Source organism: Artemia sp. Qi Xiang Cuo, chromosome 7 (genome assembly GCF_049724085.1).
Source record: "Artemia sp. Qi Xiang Cuo chromosome 7, ASM4972408v1, whole genome shotgun sequence".
Taxonomy (NCBI): Eukaryota; Metazoa; Arthropoda; class Branchiopoda; order Anostraca; family Artemiidae; genus Artemia; species Artemia sp. Qi Xiang Cuo.
This window is the reverse complement of record NC_142800.1, coordinates 16,666,990-16,687,015: the sequence shown is the minus strand read 5'-3', so window position 1 is coordinate 16,687,015 and position 20,026 is coordinate 16,666,990. Positions and strand designations below refer to the sequence as shown.

The window sequence follows — 20,026 nt, the reverse complement described above, 5'->3', positions numbered from 1 at the left end:
CTTAGTTGTTGCACGACTTTATGTGGCTACTTATTAAGGGCAATGGACTGGTTCAATGTAGATATGCCTGGACCCCCCTCCCTAAAAAAAAAATATCTGGGATAATCTTCAGGAGAACACAATATTCTGCAATTTCATAGCTCCTGTTATCGTGTTCCGAATAACAACGCATTGTGTGTGTTTATAGACAGAGGTATTGGGGTTCAGACCTGCTGAATTTCATGATGTTCATTAAGATGGCGTTTCTTTTTGTGGTAGCCTACTTGCCCTGTTTTCTAAAATTATATAGTGTTTTATTATGCTAATAGCTTTACTATGGTTAACTTAAACCTTAGTTAATTACTATGAATGGCGATACAATATCTTGTTTTTTAGATAGTGGGTTCAGATCTTAATCTCCCTTTTTTGGGGGAGGGGTCCCTCCCTTTTTGAAAATCAAGTGTCAATCAGTCAATAAATCAAGTGTTGAAAATCAATTCTTTTATGCTAGTAATTTTTAACAGGCAACTTCAAACTTTTTAAGTTTTAAATATTTCAAATCAGAGGCAACGCTATAGCGTTGCCTATAGTAAAGGCCATACGGCTCCAATGTTGTATTATTCTTAGTTTAAAAAACCTTCCGAAAAATAAGTTTTTCCAAGAAAAGTAAAGGCCATTTTAAACTTAAGCTCAGCAGATACAAATACCTGTTAAAATTCAAACTCAAAATTACCAGAAATTACTATTAAAAAATAAATGAAATCCAAAACGGACAGAAATTAAATAAACAATCATAGCAAAAAACATACAACAAGTAATGATATAAATGAATAAATAGATATTAAAGCGAGTAATGCTTAGATTGAATATCAAAATCAAGCTTAAAACAAAAAAAACTGTAAAACCTACTGCGTCATTGGCGTTTTACTGAAAACTACATGTGTCTTGAACAGTCTTGGAAAGTATAAACAACATTAAGTTGAATATTTGACGCAATAGGCTTTTCGTTTTTATTTACATTTAAGGAAGGGGACAGTATCTTGTTTGTAGTGAAACTATATTCGTCTTGAACAACTTTCGAAAGAACTAATAAATTAAACTGAAAATTTTATGTATAATGATATTAATTGCTGAAAGCTTATCAGTTCAAAATTTTATTATAATTTTAATGTTTATTTTCCATATTAAATACAAAAGAAAATATTTGTCATAAAGTTAGTTGTCAGTAAAGTGCCACTGACGCAGTAGGTTTTAAACTTTGACAGTGAGAGAAGGAGGTCATACCCAAACTCGTGTTTGTAGTGATTTTTGTTCGTTTCAAGCTTTATTTGTATATTCGATTTAAGCAGCACTCTTTTTAAGATTGATTTATTCATTTACATTAATATCTATTGTATGTTTGTTTGCATTGATTGTTTATTTAATTTCTGTTCGTTTAAGTTTAAATTCTGTTCGTTTTAAGTTTCATTTATACTTCAATAGCAAAATATTTTTTTTCGTTTTAAGCTTGATTTGCATATTCAATTTAAGCATTACTCGCTTTAAGATCTATTTATTCATTTATATTATTACTTGTTGTATGTTTTTCGCTATGATTGTTTATTTAATTCTGTTCATTTTGGGTTTCATTAATTCTTTAATAGTAATTTCTGGTCGTTTTGAGTTTGAATTTTAAAAGGTATTTGTATCTGCTGAGATTAAGTTTAAAATGGCCTTTACGTTTCTTTAAAAAACTTATTCTTCGGAAAGTTTTTTTTTTTAAATTAATAATCATAAAAAGCAGGTTCTTTGACTTGGGCGTCACAATGGTAAAATAAAATGAGTGATTTGATGACATTCCTAAGGATTTGATCAAATCACTGACGGAACCTTAGGGATTGTCAAATTACTGACAGAACCTTAGGGATTTACCAAATCACTTATTGGTACTGTTCTATTAGCTAGGCAACACGCGAGACAGTCATTCGAGAAAAGCCAAGATCAAATAGGCATTACCCGGTAATTCCTATGAGACGCTGAATGAACAAGGGGTTTCTCACTCCGGGAACTATATTTGAACTTTGGTTTTTTGGGGTTTGTGGAAAAAAAGATACCTAGGTTAGGTTAAGTTACGTATTTAATATATGCTATGCTTTACCCCCGCGCCCCTAATTTGCAAATATATATCCGAATTGTTTTTCTAAACTATTATATTTTCATCATATTTTGTTTTATTTCATTAACATTAACCAAACTTCACTTCTCGCGTGTTGCCTAACTAATAGAACAGTACCCACTTATTCTACCATATGATTGCGGTATATAGTGTTTTCGAAGTATATACCCACTATTCGAAGTATAAGTATATATTTTGAAGTATATACCGTACCCACTTATTCTACCGTATGATTGCGGTATATAGTGTTTTCGATGTATATAGAAAGTATATACCTACTATTCGAAGTATAAGTATATATTTCGAAGTATATACCCACTTATTCTACCGTATGATTGCGGTATATAGTGTTTTCGAAGTATATAGAAAGTATATACCCACTATTCGAAGTATAAGTATATATTTCGAAGTATATACCCACTTATAGTGTTTTCGAAGTATATAGTAAGTATATACCCACTATTTGAAGTATAAGTATATATTTCGAAGTATATACCCACTTATAATGTTTTCAAAGTATATAGTAAGTATATACCCACTATTTGAAGTATAAGTATATATTTCAAAGTATATACCCACTTATTCTACCGTATGATTGCTGTATATAGTGTTTTCGAAGTATATAGAAAGTATATACCCACTATTCGAAGTATAAGTATATATTTCGAAGTATATACCCACTTATAGTGTTTTCGAAGTATATAGTAAGTATACACCCACTATTTGAAGTATAAGTATATATTTCGAAGTATATACCAACTTATTCTACCGTATGATTGCGGTATATAGTGTTTTCGGAGTATATAGAAAGTATATACCCACTATTCGAAGTATAAGTATATATTTCGAAGTATATACCCACTTATAGTGTTATCGAAGTATGTAGAAAGTATATACCCACTATTTGAAGTATAAGTATATATTTCGAAGTATATACCCACTTATAGTCTTCGAAGTATATAGTAAGTATATACCCACTATTTGAAGTATAAGTATATATTTCGAAGTATATACCCACTTATTCTACCGTATGATTGCGGTATATAGTGTTTTCGCAGTATATAGAAAGTATATACCCACTATTCGAAGTATAAGTATATATTTCGAAGTATATACCCACTTATAGTGTTTTCGAAGTATATAGTAAGTATATACCCACTATTTGAAGTATAAGTATATATTTCGAAGTATATACCCACTTATTCTACCGTATGATTGCGGTATATAGTGTTTTCGAAGTATATAGAAAGTATATACCCACTATTCGAAGTATAAGTATATATTTCGAAGTATATACCCACTTATAGTGTTTTCGAAGTATATAGAAAGTATATACCCACTATTCGAAGTATAAGTATATATTTCGAAGTATATACCCACTTATAGTGTTTTCGAAGTATATAGTAAGTATATACCCACTATTTGAAGTATAAGTATATATTTCGAAGTATATACCCACTATTCGAAGTATAAGTATATATTTCGAAGTATATACCGTACCCACTTATTCTACCGCATGATTGCGGTATATAGTGTTTTCGAAGTATATAGAAAGTATATACCCACTATTCGAAGTATAAGTATATATTTCAAAGCATATACCCACTATTCGAAGTATAAGTATATATTTCGAAGTATATACCCACTTATTCTACTGTATGATTGCGGTATATAGTGTTTTCGAAGTATGTATATTGCGGTATATAGTGTTCGGTATATAGAGTTTCGCCAGTATTGACAGGCATCGCTCTTCTCTCATCTTTCATTACCTTGAGCAGTTTGATCTCTTCATGTTTTTTTTTCATTCACTAGTTTAGTGATATTTAATTTTAAATAAAAACCCCAAAACAGAGCCCACTTCCAAAAAATCATGTACAATAGGCAGCGCTTGCCATGTGTAGCGAAAGTATACCAAGCGTGGTGATAACCGTGCCAAGCGTGGCGGAACTGCGTACCCCACATGACGTTCTGAGACATACACCAGGTGACGGAAAGTTGGCGTTCCCTAACCTTGAACAAAAAATTACAAAATAATAATCCCGTCGTTTGCTTCTGGAAAGCTAAGATTACACCAGTGTTCCATTTCGTTTAATAAATCTTGTCTGAAGCTTTCTATTATAGGAACGAAACGAAAATGCAATATGACAACCTCAGGACGGAGTAATACTTTGATTACATATTCTAGTTGTAAAGTTTCAAAAATAAGGCCTGAAGCGTAGAAATATTACATATACGGAAAGGGAAAGTGCTTGCTTTCAAATTATTGCAGATAGAGGACAGATTTTAATTATGTATAATGAATTAGGATAATTTTTGTTAGCCTAAATTAGGACAAATTAAGGTAGGATAATTGATTTATAGGAGATAACTAATTAGTGGATGTAGCAGAGAAACATATAACGAAGATAGGAGTCTAACAGCATGTTCATTTACTCTGATTTTGGTGATTTTGTGTGGATAATGCCTTTTTGATAGCTCCAGAAGTCAGGCAATAGAAAAAAATCTTAATGAGTATATTAAGGAAATAATTCTGGAGAAGACAATCTGGAAATCCAAAAATCTATTTCTTGTCACCAATTTCTGATTTTGATCATCTTTTCTGAAATTTATGTTTGGATAGAAAGCTCCGGCCAGAATAGACTAAATCATAACTGACTATAGTCTAAAATTGAACATCTACTGGAATGGCTTATATCTCTACCGAGCCTGATGGTTGGTTAAAGGTAGTATCCTGCTTTTGCCTTTTTTGATTTTCAGAAAATAATCTAATGTCTGTTGGTAAGTGAGGGGTCTCTAAATACTATCATCACGATCATATTTATGATTCAAGAGAAATCGTGATCTGTCACATATATCAGATAGATATAGAGAGCCTAATGGGAGTCGATTTCATCCCTTCGGACACCCAAGAACTACGGAAATCGAAAATATTTTGTTTTATAGTAATTAGATTATCAGTGACCAAAAACCTTTGTTGTCCCAAAAAGCGGAATCGGATCCTATTAATCCTCGCCTATTTCACCTTCTATATCTCTTTAATATTTATGTGGCCTATAGCTACCTCTTTAATAACCACGAATGCTGTTTCCCAAAATGCAGGGCAGTAGGAAGGGGTGGCTGGTGTTTACTCCTTCGGAAAATACCCACCCCTGCCTGCAGAAAATGCACCCAGAAAATGTATTTCCTCGGGGTATTTTCCGGGGGGTAAACGCCTTGAACCGTGGGAATGATTCGATTTTTCTCGATTGTTATCTTTATGTCTGGTATTATAATAACCCTATTCAGAAGATTTCCTTTTTTTTAAATTAGGGGGGGGGGGTCCTAGCCATCCTAAAATGTCGCCGCTCTGTGAGTATAAGAGTAATGATATATTTATACGTAGGGGAAACAGGAAAATTTTCCTCCAAATCGGTCTGAAGAACTTTTTGAAAAAATCTGAAAAATGTGGACATGAAGCCACAGTTTTTTTTTTAAGGTTTTAGACCCCGTCTTCCTGAATGCATCATCGGATTTCCTGCCGCGCTTCTCTTATATTTTGGTTGCGTTTCCAATATGTTTTTCCTTCTTTTTTCTAACTCTCCTTCCAACTCGTGCATTTGCTCAATAGGGTTTGCGAAATCTTTTGTGCTAGATACATTTAAATATAAATATATGACATTTAGTCATCCAGAACATTCTAAAAAGCTACAAGACTAAGATTCGTCTATTTAGCACCATAATTTTTAATACATTAAAAAAAAAAAAAAAAATGAGAAATTACGATGGTACATGAAAAGTAAAATGTCCTCGCATAAGCGCCCTTTTTCCTATAAGCTGTACATAAATCATCGTTCTTTAGGAAAATGATGAGAGATTACGATTTCGCATGAAAAACAAAATGTCTTCACATAAGCAGGGCCCTCCTTTTTTCTGTAAGCTGTACAGAAAGCTTCTCTTCAGAGCTAGTTTTAGCTAGCTTGACCTTTCATATTCTCTGCCATGTCTCTGAGGAAATTGTTCAGCGATATACTTAGTCGTATGAAATATATTCTGAAAGCAAATCCTAATCTGACGAAAAAAGATGCTAAAAGGATTTAGCTCATTGCTAAAATTTCTCTTTCTAACGAATATACTTATAGCCTTATAAACTTCACATTTAGAAAAAAAAATTACAATTCATATTAGGGGTGACGACCTTCAGAAGTCTGGGCTATGTTTAAGTAAATGCTAGTTGTGGTGATTCAAAAGACGTTAAATCCCAGGCCTACATTCACAGGAGAGGGAAAAATTGAAAGGTGATTTTTTGACTTATTTTGCTTAAATAACGTTGATTTTTCCATGCTTTCAAAAAGTGGAAAATAATAATTTACACAAAAATTACATTTTCTGTCTATGTTCGTAATAAAAGGAGAAATAGCAAATTTTGAAAAAGGGAAACAAGTTTTATATTGGAACCTGGATTGAATCATTCGGTCTACCATGATCGTGATAGAATCGTAGAGTGTACTTCTTAATGGCTGAACAGACATTGCGTTTTTCTAGCTTAAATGTGTGTATTTTTTCAGTACTGTCGTATTTTACGCCAACTTTCGAACTAGGATTTCTTTCTAGGTGAAAGCTCATTTTAATTTTTTTTTTAAGTCTGAGAGATTTTCTCATTATGTTGGAATATTTTTGACATAAAATTTGTTCAGTTACTTACTAGGTCACTTAATGGCCTATCCAAGCAAATTATCTTCATTGAATGTCCTTGTTCTAGAAAATTACAAAGAATATGCTATACTTTTTGTGTGAAAAAGCAAGCTTATCATTTGTACACGTGTGCTCTCAAACGTTGAAAGAACACGCAATGTCTGTCTCGCCCTTTAGGACCCATTAATAATGAGGTTGTACTATACTGAGATTTATATAGCATTAATTAGGGCCATTTTTTTTATAGTAGAATTTTCTGATTGGCATCAGACAGTTTTACGAAAAATCTGATTGGCTCAAATTTGCCCAAAATCGGGTCACCAATATGAATGTCGAAGTATTTCACTTTTTACGCATATACCTTAATATATCATTACCACTTACTGGCCTAGCCAAGCAAATTATCTTTATTGACTGTTCATGTTGTAGAGAATTAAAATAACTTACCGAGAATATGTTAAAACGAAAAAAAAAACAATAAAGAAGCGAGAAACGAGGATAATACAAGCCAGTAAAAACGCAGACTATAATGCAAATATTTTGGTCAAGACCTCCGCTTGACCGTCGTCAGTGCACGATAATAAAACAAAAACTACTGATAAAAATCAAAGGGTAATATAAAAAATCAAACCTTAAAACAAACATAATAACTAAAATATGACGACTCTTTCAATGTAACGGTGAAAGGGTAACAATAAAAATACAATACTGAGTTCTGAGTTCTTTATTTAACAATAAAAATTCGTAAACAAAAAACTACTTCAACAGATTCTCCCCCATTAGACTCCATGGCCGGGAAAGGACAAGGGAGAAAAAAATACCAACACACAAAAAAATATAAACTCGATCCAAAAAAATCCCCTCGCCCACCTTAATAATCCCCAAAATGACAAGCTAGGCAGGGGGTAGCGCATGGTTTCACCAGCTCAAATAAATATCTAACTCAATCCAGAAACATCAACTCCAAGGGAAACTGGAAAAAACTTATTTGCTAGCTAGAAATTCTCTAACATAATTTTTGAACATACAAAATGAGTGGCAGCTTCGTGAAGACACAGGGAGCGTGTTCCAAATCCTGTTGCAAGTTGTCAGAGGGTTGAAGTCAGACCTCGCTGATGGAATATGAAGAATCTGTAAATTGCTGGAGGTGCGGAGATGATAAGTCGATCGATCAGAAACAAAAGATATATTATTACATAGAGCAGCAGGAAGATGGCCGTGCAACTGTAAAAAAATGAAGAAGAACAAGAAAGAAAATAGAGAGATTTCAAATCAAGCAAGGGTTTAAGTGAAGATCGGTTAGTTTCCTTAATAAGAGTCCTTGCTTTATCATAAAGTTTTGAAAGTGGCATCAGAGACGAGGGAAAAGTTGACATCCAAATAAGAGAACAATATGAAACATAAGACTGAACTAGGCTGTAGAACAAGATTCTAAGAATCGACCCTGGAAATATATGTTTGAGCTTTCTAAGGATTCCAAGACTCCTGGAGACTTTTATTTTAATCAGGTCAATATGATGCTTGAAGGTACCTAGGAATCGAACGTAACGATCCTTAGGTCTACCTAGAGAACCTCTTGATACGTGTATTTCATTTAAGTCAGGGCAAGCCTTTGAGACTCTGGGGAAAATGAGAAAACATGACATCCCGACATTTAAGGCAAGATAATTTACATCAAACCATCGGATAACTCTTTCAAAAAGGGCTTTCATCTATGAATAAAGATCAAACTCAGTTCTACCAGCTGTGCCAAGAGTACTGTCGTCAGCAAAACCAATAAGTGCATTCGGTAAAGACGAACTCCTGTCACAACTAATGACGGATTTTGGTTGACAAAGACGACAGCAAATGTTAGGTTTTAAATTTTGAACCGCATTAATAAGGTCATTGACCAAGGTTAAAAAGAGTGTCGACCCAATAACAGATCCTTGTGGAACGCCAAACTCTATTCCCGAAGGGTTAGAAAAGTGCGAATCAACCGAGAAGACTCGACCAGATAAATATGATAGAAACCAAGAATAAGCATTCCCTCTTATACCAACATGGGACAGTTTCCAAAGAAGAATCTTGTGTGTTAATGAGTCGATTGCTTTTTGTACATCGAGAAAAAGAGCAGCAGGTATCAGACCAGAGTCAAGAACTGAATGTAAATAATTCAAGAGAGTTTCCCATGCATGCTCAGTTGAGTGCTTCTCAACTGTTCAGTGCTTTTCAAAATCATGAAAAAAGTGTTTATAATTAAGAAAATCAAGAAATCGAGAAAGCATAGCTTTTTCAAAAATTTTATTAAACACTGATAAAAGAGATATGGGACGATAATTTCCAGGATCATTCCTTGATCCATCTTTAAAAAGAATAATAACGTGAGAACGCTTTAAAGCACTTAGGAAGACACCATTTTCAAAGGTCTCGTGAGGGCAGAAACCATGACAGGAAGAATGAACTTGACACCTTAGTTGGAATACGGTCTGGGCCAGAAGATGAAGAACCCCTCAAACCATTGACAATTCTGGCTATTTCAGTTTCAAAGGCAGATTCCAATGCTATTGATTTAGGACAAGGCGGTCTAAGGTAAGACCTAAAGTCAGGTAGAGAAGAAGAAGGACTTACAGAAGAGGCTGTAGTTTTGCCGATATTATAAAAATAGTAAGTAAACGCATCTTGAATTTTCAGCTCACCCTCCATATTTTTGCCTTCCATCACAATGCTTGAAGGGGCAGAAAAAGGCAGAGAAGATGGCCTGATAACAGATTTGATTACTTGTCCTGTCTTACTAGTGTCTTTACCACACGCAGAGAATTTTCTGTAATAAAATAACGATTTTGCCTTTCGGCAAAGCGAATTGTAAACTCTTCTATAAGCTTTGAAAAGTTTAAGTCGAGAATCACGAGAAGATGGCTTAGAGGACCTGTAAGCCTTCCAAAGATTATTTTTCTTCCTCCAACTTTTAAGGAGTCCCGGAGTCTTCCAAGGATTTAAAGGGGTTGTTCTTTTCGATGCCGGATTCGACTGGGGCGAATCACATGTATCCAAGGTAACTTCTTTCAAAGAATCATAAAACGAATCAGAGGCAACGCTATAGCGTTGCCTATAGTAAAGGCTATACGGCTCCAATGTTTTATTATTTATTATTTTTTTTCCGCAGAAGCACTTCATATGGAAGATGTCGTCGTAGAAACTTCAAAGGGGGCTTATACGATTGGAAATCGAGAGTTCTAGTGCCCTTTTTAATAGTCGAAAGGGATTGGAGGGCAACTAGCCCCCCCATGCCCATCATTCTCCCAAACACATCCAATCAAAATTTTGAGATAGCCATTTTTTCAGCGTAGTTGATTTCCAGATAGAAAATATGTTTTTGAGGAGGACACTCCCCCACAACCCTCAAGCCAAGCGTTTTAAGTTATGCCCTGGGGGCATATAAGTTTTTTTTTATAGAAGGCGTTGTCGTAGAAACTTCAAAAAAAGCTCATTTGATTGAAAATTCAAAGGGCTAGTGCCCTTTTTAATAGTCAAAAGTGATTGAAGGGCAACTAGCCCCCCCACGCCTATCATTCCCCCAAATATATCCAGTCAAAATTTTGAGATAGCCATTTTGTTCAGCGTACTTGTTTTCCAGATAGAAAATATGTTTTTGAGGAGGACATTCCCTCACGACCCTCAGGGCAAGGGTTTTAAGTTATGGCCTGGGGGCATATAAGGTTTTTACAGAAGGCGTTGTCGTAGAAACTTTAAAAAAGACTCATTCGATTGGAAATTCAAAGGGCTAGTGCCCTTTTCAGTAGTCGAAAGTGATTTGAGGGCAACTAGCCCTCCCCCCCACGCCCATCATTCTCCCAAACACATCCAATCAAAATTTTGAGATAGCTATTTTGTTCAGCGTAGTGGATTTCCAGATAGAAAACATGTTTTTTGAGGAGGACACTCCCCCACAACCCTCATGGTAAGGGTTTTCAGTTATGCCCTGAGGTCATATAAGGTTTTTATAGAAGGTGGTGTCGTAGAAACTTAAAAAAAGGCTCATTCGATTAGAAATTCAAAGGGATAGTGCCCTTTTTAATAGTCAAAAGTAATTGGAGGGCAACTAGCCTCCCCCATGCCCATTATTCCCCGAAACACATCCTATCAAAATTTTGTGATAGCCATTTTGTTCAGCGTAGCTGATTTCCAGGTAGAAAATATGTTTTTGAGGAGGACACTCCCCCATAACCCTTTGGGCACGGGTTTTAACTTATGCCCTGGGGGCATATAAGGTTTTTATAGATGGCGTTGTCGTAGAAACTTCAAAAAAGGCTCATTCGATTGGAAATTCAAAGGGCCAGTGCTCTTTTTAATAGTCGAAAGTGATTGGAGGGCAACTAACCCACCTATCACGCCCAACTTCTCCCCAAACACGTCCAATCAAAATTTGAGATGGCCATTTTATTAAACGTAGTTTCAAGTTCTGGAAATTAGGTCTTTTGAGGATGACAACTCCCCCATAGCCCTCAGGACAAGGGTTGTAAGTTATGCCCTGGGGGCATATAATGTTTTGTATAGACACCATTGTCGTAGAAACTTCAGAAAGGGCTCATTCGATTGGAAATTTAAATGGCTAGCTCCCTTTTTAATAGTCGAAAGTGATTTTAAGGTAACTGACACCCCTTCCACAGCCACAATTTTCCCAACTACATCCAATCAAAATTTTGATATAGCCATTTTTTCAACGTAGTTGAAAGTTCTGGAAAATATTTGTTTGAGCAGGACACTCCCCCCCCCACAGTCTTCAGGGGCAAGGGTTATAAGTTAAGACCTGGGGGCATATATGGTTCTTATGGAAGGAATGCATGTATAAACTTCAGAGAGGGCTAATTTGATTGAAAATTGAAAGTTCTAGATCACTTTTTAAGCGTCAAAAGATATTGGAGGGTAACGAGCTCCCTCCCCCCACCCTTTTTTTCCCAAATGCATCCAATACAAATTTTAAGATAGCTATTTTGTTAAAAATAGTTCAAAGAACATATAACAAAAATCCCGGTGTTGAAACAACCACCAGGGCCCGGGGGCAGGCGTTGTAAGTTATGCCCTGGGGGCAAATATGGGTCTTATGGAAGGGATGCTCGTATAAACTTCAAAGAGGGATCATTTGATTGGAAATTGAAGGTTCTAGTTCACTTTTTAGAGTCGAAAGAGATTGGAGGGCACCTAGCCCCCTTCCAACTCCACGCCCCTTTTTCCTCAAACCCATCCGATAAGAACTTTGGGATAGTTTTTATTTAATATAGTTCAAAGACCATATAATGAAAACTCAGGGGTCAACACAGCCCCCCCCCCCCCGGGCTCGAGGGCAGGTGTTGTAAGTTATACCCTGGAGAATATATGGTTCTTATTGAAGGGATGCTCGTAAAAAATTCGGAGAGGGCTCATTTGATTGGGAATTGAAAGTTCTAGTTCAGTTTTCTTGAGTCAAAAGAGATTGGAGGGCAACTAGCCCTCCCCCACGCCCCTTTTCCACAAATGCATCTAATAAAAATTTTGAGATAACCATTAAGTTAAAAATTGCTCAAAAGTCAGATAACAAAAACTCAGGTGTTCCACATCCCCCCAGGGCCCGGGGGCAGGCGTTGTAAGTTATGCCCTGGGACATATATTTTTTCGTATGAAAGGGATGCTCGTATAAGCTTCAGAGAAGGCTCATTTGATTGGATATTGAAAGTTCGAGCTCAATTTTTAATAGTCAAAAGAGATCCGAGGGTAGCTAGCCCCCCCACCCATGCCTTCTTTTTCAAAACCCATCTGATGAAATTTTGAGATAGAAATTTTGTTAAAAATAGTTCAAAGGTCAGATAAGAAAAAATCACGTGTCAATAAAACCCCCAGGGCACAGGGGAAGGCGTTCTAAGTTATGCCCTAAGGGCACGTATGGTTCTAATGAAAGGGATGCTCGTATAAACTTCATAGAGGGCTCATTTGATTGGAAATTGAAGGTTATAGTTAACTTTGTAAGAGTCAAGAGAGTTAAACTAGCCCCCCCCCACGCTCTTTTTTCCCCAAACCCGTCCGCTACAAATTTTGAGATAGCCAGTGTTTTGGAACTTGTTCAAAAAGTAGATAACAACCCCCCCCCATCATTCTTATGAAAGGGATGCTCGTATAAACTTCAGAGGGGGCTCATTTGATTGGAAATTGAAAGTTCTAGTTCAGTTTTTAAGAGTCAAAAGATATCCCAGGACAACTATCCCCCCCCCCACACACCCCTTTTTTCCCCAAGCCCAACCGAAAAATTTTTTTAATAACCATCTCATTAAAATAGTTAAAAGCTCAGATAAAAAAAATTCCTATGTCGACGGAACTCCACAGGACTCGTAGGTAGGCGTCATGAGTAATATTCTAGAGGTTTATATATTTCCTATGAATGGGATGCTCGTGTAAACTTGGGAGAGGGCTCATTTGATTGGAAATTGGAAGTTCTTGTTCACTTTTTAAGAGTCAAAAGAGATCGGAGGGTAACTAGCCCCTCTGCTCCACGCCCTAAATGCATCAGATAAAAATTTTGAGATAGACATTTTGTTAAAAATAGTTCAAAGTTCTGATAACAAAACACTCCGGTGTCGACACAGCCCCCCAGGGCCCGGGGGTAGGCGTTGTTAGTTATGCCCTGGGGGCATATATTGTTGCTACGATTGTTGCGAAGGGATGCTCGTGTAAACTTCCTAGAGGGCTCATTTGATTGGAACTCGAAAGTTGTAATTCACTTTTTAAGAGTCAAAAGTGATTGGAGGGCAGCTAGTGTCCCCCCACACTCCATTATTTTTTTTCCAAGAGGCACTTCATATAGAAGGTGTCGTCTTATAAACTTTAAAGGTGGCTCGTTCGATTGGAAATCGAGAGTTCTTGTGCCCTTTTTAAGAGTCAAAAGTGATCAGGGGGCAACCGCCCCCCCCCCAATTTGGGGTAGCCAATTTGTTAAAAAATAGTTCAAAGATCATATAACAAAACTCCTTTACGTATGGATATTTCGTTAAAAATAGTTAAAAGGTCAGATAAGAAAAACTCCTGTGTCGATACAACCCCCTCCCCAGGGTCGGGGCAGGCGTTGTAAGTTTTGCTCTGGGGGCATATATAGTTCTTATGGAAGGTATGCTCGTCTAAACTTCAGAGAGGGTTCATTTGAACGGAAATTAAAAGTTGTAGTTCATTTTCCCAGAATGAAAAAAGATCGGAGGGCAACTAGCCCCTCCCGCTCTCCACGCTCTTGTATATATCGGGTTGACCAACCTATCCGATAAAAATGTCAGGTGACCATTTTGTTAAAAATAGTTCAACCATCAGATATTAAAATTCCAGGGTCGACGCAACCCCCCAGGGCCCAGGGACAGGCGTTGTAAGTTATACTCTGGGGATATATATGGTTCTTATAGAAGGGATACTCGTATAAACTTAAGAGAAGGCTCATTTGATTGCAAATAGAAAGTTCTAGATCAATTTTAAAGGGTCAAAAGAGACCGAAGCTTATTCTAGTCCCCCCACGCCCTTTTTCCCTGAACCCATCCGATAAAAATTTTGAGATATCAATTTTGTTAAAAATAGTTCAAACATCAGATAAAAAAAGTCCGAGGTTGACACAAACCCATTTTTTTACTTTGATTTGTTACTTTGATATCAGCTTTGATACTTTAATGAATATTTGATTTTTAAAAAAAGTTTGATTTTGAAATAAGGAAGTTTTAAAAACTTGAAATTTTTTGCAATAAAAAACGAACAAAAATTAATTAAAAAAATTCCGAAAATAAGTTTTTCAAAGAAAATTAGAAGCCATTTTAAATTTAAGCTCAGCAGATACAAATACCTGTTAAAATTCAAACTCGCCAGAAATTACTATTAAAGAATCAATGAAATCCAAAACGAACAGAAATTAAATAAACAATCATAGCAAAAAACATACAACAATTAATAACCTAAATGTATAACTGGGTCTTAAAGCGAGTAATGATTGGACTTAATTTGAGAAGCGAGCTTAAGGCGAAAAAAAATATTTTCCAATTGAGGCATACTTTGAACTTACGTCGAATAAAAATTAAATAAACAATCAATGCAAACAAACATACAATAGATATTCCTGTAAATTAACAAATAAATCTAAAAACGAGTAAAACTTAAATTAAATGTACAATAAATAAAAATCACGACAAACAAGAGTTTGGGTGTGACCTCCTCCTCACTGTAAAAGTCCAAAACCTACAGCATCATTGGCACTTTACTGAAAACTATGTGCGTCTTGAACAGTCTTGGTAATCATAAACAAAATCACATTGAATATTTGATACGAGGTATATAATGATATTAATTGTTGAAAGATCCATCAGTTCAAGAATTTATTTCACTGTAATTGTATTTTTATTTTCAATATTGTAAAAACTGGAAAAGAAAATATTTGTCATAAAATTGGTAAAAATAGTACCTTTTTTAATAGTCTAAAGTGATTGGAGGGCAAGTAACCCCCTCGCACGCCCACCATTTCCCCAAACACATTCAATCAAAATCTTGAGATAGCCATTTTGTTCAACGAAGTTGAAAGGTCCGGAAATTGTTTTTGAGGAAGGCAATCCCCTCACAGCCCTCAGGGCAAGGGTTTTAAGTTTACAGAAAGTGTTGTCGTACACACTTCAAAAAGGGCTCATTCGATTGGAAATTGAAAGGGCTAGTGTCCTTTTTAGTAGTCGGAAGTGATTGGAGGGCAACTAACCCCCCTCTTCCACCCACCATTTCCCCAAACAGATTCAATCTAATTTTGAGATAACAATTTTTTTTAGCGTAGCTGAAAGTTCTGGAAATTAGGTCTTTGAGGATGACACCCCCTCCCCCCAGCCCTCAGTGCAATGGCTGTAAGTAATGCCGTGGGGGCATATAAGGTTTTTATTGAAAGCGTTGTCGTAGAAATTTCAAAAGGGCTTATAAGATTGGAAATTAAAAGGGATAGAGCCGTTTTAATAGTTGAAAGTGATTGGAGAGCAACTAACACCCATCTCACGCCCACTATTTCCCCAAACACATCTAAAAGAAATGTTAAGATAGCCATTTTGTTTAATGTAGTTGAAGTACAGAGAAGTACGTCTTTGAGGATAACAACTCCCTCACAGCCCTCAGGAAAAGGGTTGTAATTTATGCCCTTAGGGCATATAAGGTGTTTAAAGGTGTTTATAGAAAGCGTTGTCGTCAGAACTCAAAAAGGGCTCATTCGATTGGAAATTGAAAGGGCTAGTGCCCTTTTTAATAGTCGAGAGTGATTGGAAGGCTTGACAATTTTATAGTAAAGTTCGATGTGGGTACAGTGTTTTTTTTTTTTTTTTTTTTTTTTAGACCAGGTTACTTCGTATCGAAGGAGTTGTTGTAGGAACTTTGAAAAGGGCTCATTCGATTGAAAATAGAAAGGGCTAGTGCCCTTTTTAATAGTCGAAAGCGATTGGAAGGCAACTAGTCCCCCACCCACGCCCACCTTCCCATTTGCCGATTATGTTTAAAAACTAAATGCTGCCTTAAGATTAAATCAAAATGCACTGTGTTAATGCTAATTCCCAATAAGGCATCTCAGCAGTATCCCAAGAACGACTGAGGGTATTATGTTCAAACTTTCGTGGCTACTTTTGCTCTTAAAATTTAACCAAATCAAAATAGCGTAAATGTATCCACACAAATCCATACAAATGAATGTGCTTTTTCAGTGTAATATATATATATATATATATATATATATATATATATATATATATATATATATATATATATATATATATATATATATATATATATATATATATATATATATATATATATATATATATATATATATATATATATATATATATATATATATATATATATATATATATATATATATATATATATATATATATATTCTGATTTTTAGTAATGTTAAATATTATTAGTCAAAATGTTAATATTATTTGACTTATTAAAGTTATGAAAGTAAAAACACTTACATTTTTTCAGTAAAGTGCAAATTATGTTCTAGTCTATGGAAGGCATAGGAGTTTTGATCCCTACTCATGTTAATTTCTGCTCGTTTTGAGTTTCAATCGTTTTTTTATTGTAATTTCTGTTCGTTTGTGTTTCATTTCTTTATTGATGATTATTTGTGGTAGTTTTACGCTTGGTAGATTATTTGATTTTATTTTTGCTCAGTTTTAGTTTAATGGAGTTCTTTACTTTTCTTTGAAAAACTTATTTTGTGGAAAAGGTTTTTTTTTAATTAATAGTAATATGTGTCAAAGCTAAAACTGGTGGATGAATCTGTTCAACTGTGTAAATTACTTGCTGTTCTTAATTATCATTTTTTTCATAGAAATAATACATATTGCTTCTAAGACTGATTGTTTTGCTGTAAAAAATAATAGATTAATTTCAGTTTCCAGATCATGGCTTGTCCCGCCTTGCTGAGTCATTATTACTTTTTCGACACGATTATTCGACAACAAATATTCTCCAGCTAGTAAATGCTGTTTCTGAGATTGCTGATGATACATTGATTGAGATTGTTCTTATAGGTAAGACTTGTAGACTAAAAAACATACAATTTTTTTTAAGGTTTAATTCCTAAAAGTGATAATGAATAGCTCCCACCGTTTAATATTAGAGGCACATTTTTAACCAGAGACAGGAGCTACCCTAATTGTTATCAATGAATTAATGATTGCCAGTACACTTCAACCTGAACACGACTTGGGAATTTATGAATTGTTGAATTAAAATGTTACAGAGCAGGCTATTATTGTATTGAAAAACCAGTTGCTGTATGTTAGAGTGCATTTATTTTAAGTTGAAGTCGCGGTAGGCCTGTTAGCCTATCTCCTGTCAGGAACGCAGCATTTTTTCTATCGTTGAGAAGATTTGAAGATTTGGAGTTTCGTCTTCAGTGCTGCCCCATATCAGGATATCTGTGCTTATTTTCAAAGGATGAGCTTCTAGTTCATAATTTAGCTTTGGAGCTGCGGGACTTCGTTATCTGTGCTCTTTCTCGCGTATACAACTGGAGCTTTTCGGGGGGGAATTATTTACCCAACAATACGAGACCACCATGATTAAGACGTATTCTTGACTTTTGAAAGTATCAACTGCAGCAAAAATACAAGAGAGGTTCTAGAAGGTGTGAACCAAAAGGCTAAGGCTGAGTTTCTGTTGGGTGTTCGCCAAAATTTTATTGCTACTTTCTAACATCTGACAGCAAAAAATCGCTCTACATAGGAGGAAGACTTGCTATTCAACCGAAAATTCCTAGTTTGTTCTTTGAGGAAAAATCGTTTGACCATTAAATTGAGTACTAGCTGTTGCACGCCAACTGCAAATTAGTATTGATGTTGACAAACAAGTGGCGACTGAACCAGTTGGGAGATGAACTAAAAGGCTTATACAACCAACAGGTTGATAGCAATTGGACCAGTCTCCTCACTTGTACCAATGTCATTTGTTCTAGTCTCATCGTTTTTACATCGAAGTGCAAATGCAGAACGCTGTTTCACCAAATAAAAAGAAGCACTTAACCAGCACCAGACATTGACGTTGGGGAGAACTCTCAATGCCAAACTGACCGTCAAAGTTGCATGGTTGCTAGGTTGGGTAGATAAAGGTTGCTGTTCCGCCCCCAGTGAGGGCTTTGGGTCTCTGGGGTACACAACAGGTACCTTCTCCGTCTCTCTGTCTTCTAAACTCCCCTGTAAATTAAGTTGGGTAGATAGAGGTTGCTGTTCCGCCCCTAGAGAGGGCTGGGGGTCTCTGGGGTGCACAAAAGGCACCTTTTCCGTTCGTAGATCTTCAGAGAGCAATCCAGCTGCGTGGCTTCACCGTGGTAGAAGGGTGGCAACGGCCCTACTAACCTAACCTTGGCGGACGCCAGCTAACACGCAGAAGGGTTGCCGTCGGATTGGAGACCCGTTGGTTAAATATATTCTCACGAATCGATGGAAATGACAGAAAGAATGAAAAAACCAACTTTGGCTACGGCATTCCCGGCAAGCGATGCATTAGAGCCACCGGCGACCCCGACGAAAAGTGAACTAGCCGACCACCTGTTGAAACATGGACAGTCCCTCAGTGTGGGGGGCTGGAACGTATGTTCATTGAAATGCCCTGCGACCCGGACCTTCATTGCAGGTGAATGCGAAAGATATTGCATAGACATTCTGTGTGTATCCGAAACCTGGCTAAATGGAAATTTGGAAGATGAGCTGGTCTTCACCCATGGTGGAAAATCCGTTTTCCGATTTTTCAACTCCGGACCTAGCGATGGCTCTGGTAATGCGGGGGTTGGTCTTCTCCTCAGTACTAAGGCAGCAAAATCCCTAGTTGAATGGCAGCCAATTTCACCTTGTCTGGATAAGGCCCATCTTAAAGGTCACCTGTTCAACATCACTGTCATCTCAGCCTATGCACACACCAGAGACGGGGACGAAAGTACGGTTGACGGGTTCTACGATGCTTTGACCCAGTCATTGAGAACAGTCCCAAACCCTGATATACTCATCCTAGGAGGTGATCTTAACGCCCTTGTTGGAAGCCGCAAGACAGGACGCGAAAGAGCTGTTGGAAGATTTGGATGGGGCGACAGGTGCGAGCATGGAAGGAGACCCGTAGAATTTGCCCAGCAGCATAATCTTGTATTGGCAAACATGTTGTTCTAATACAAACCATCCCAGAGGATCACCTGGCGCTCTCGAGATGGGAGAGCCCAATCCCAGGTGGATTACTTGCTAATATTCTCTCGATGGCGAAGCTCTATACAGAAGTGTAGAGCCTACCGTTGAGCCGACACAGGAGCGAAGAACGGCTCCGATCATATGCTGCTAAAAGCCTGACCATAAAGCTCGCCTCCAGGAGACGAGCGCAACCTCCTCCGAGATACGATGTAGCGTGTCTTCATGATAAAGCAATCCCAGAAGAATTCCGGTTGGAATTCTCTAACCGTTTTGACATCCTGTCCAAGGACGACAATAAAGAGCCAACCACCATAAACATAGAAGACGAGTGGAGGAAGATCAGAGACACCGTAACAGACGCCTCTAAAAAAAGTCCTTGGCAGGCTAAATCGGAAGCGGAAAAAGTGGATCTTTAAAGACACCATCAAGCTATGACAACAGATCCGAAATATCAAGTCCACAGTGTTCAAAACACCGAGAAAAGAATGCCATAAATCCGCCCGCCGCAACAGACAAAGCTACTTCGACCACGTGG

The 20,026-nt window shown here is 36.6% G+C and overlaps 1 protein-coding gene across 1 annotated transcript in view; it reads left to right on the top strand.

The window, feature by feature from the left end:
• PKD (serine/threonine-protein kinase D3) overlaps positions 1-20,026 on the top strand; it is a 177,902-nt gene that overhangs the window by 13,776 nt on the left and 144,100 nt on the right. Inside the window, exon 3 of the mRNA XM_089092070.1 lies at positions 17,208-17,346. Within this exon, the coding sequence (XP_088948196.1) occupies positions 17,208-17,346 (139 nt within the window). The remainder of the gene's footprint in view (positions 1-17,207; positions 17,347-20,026) is intronic.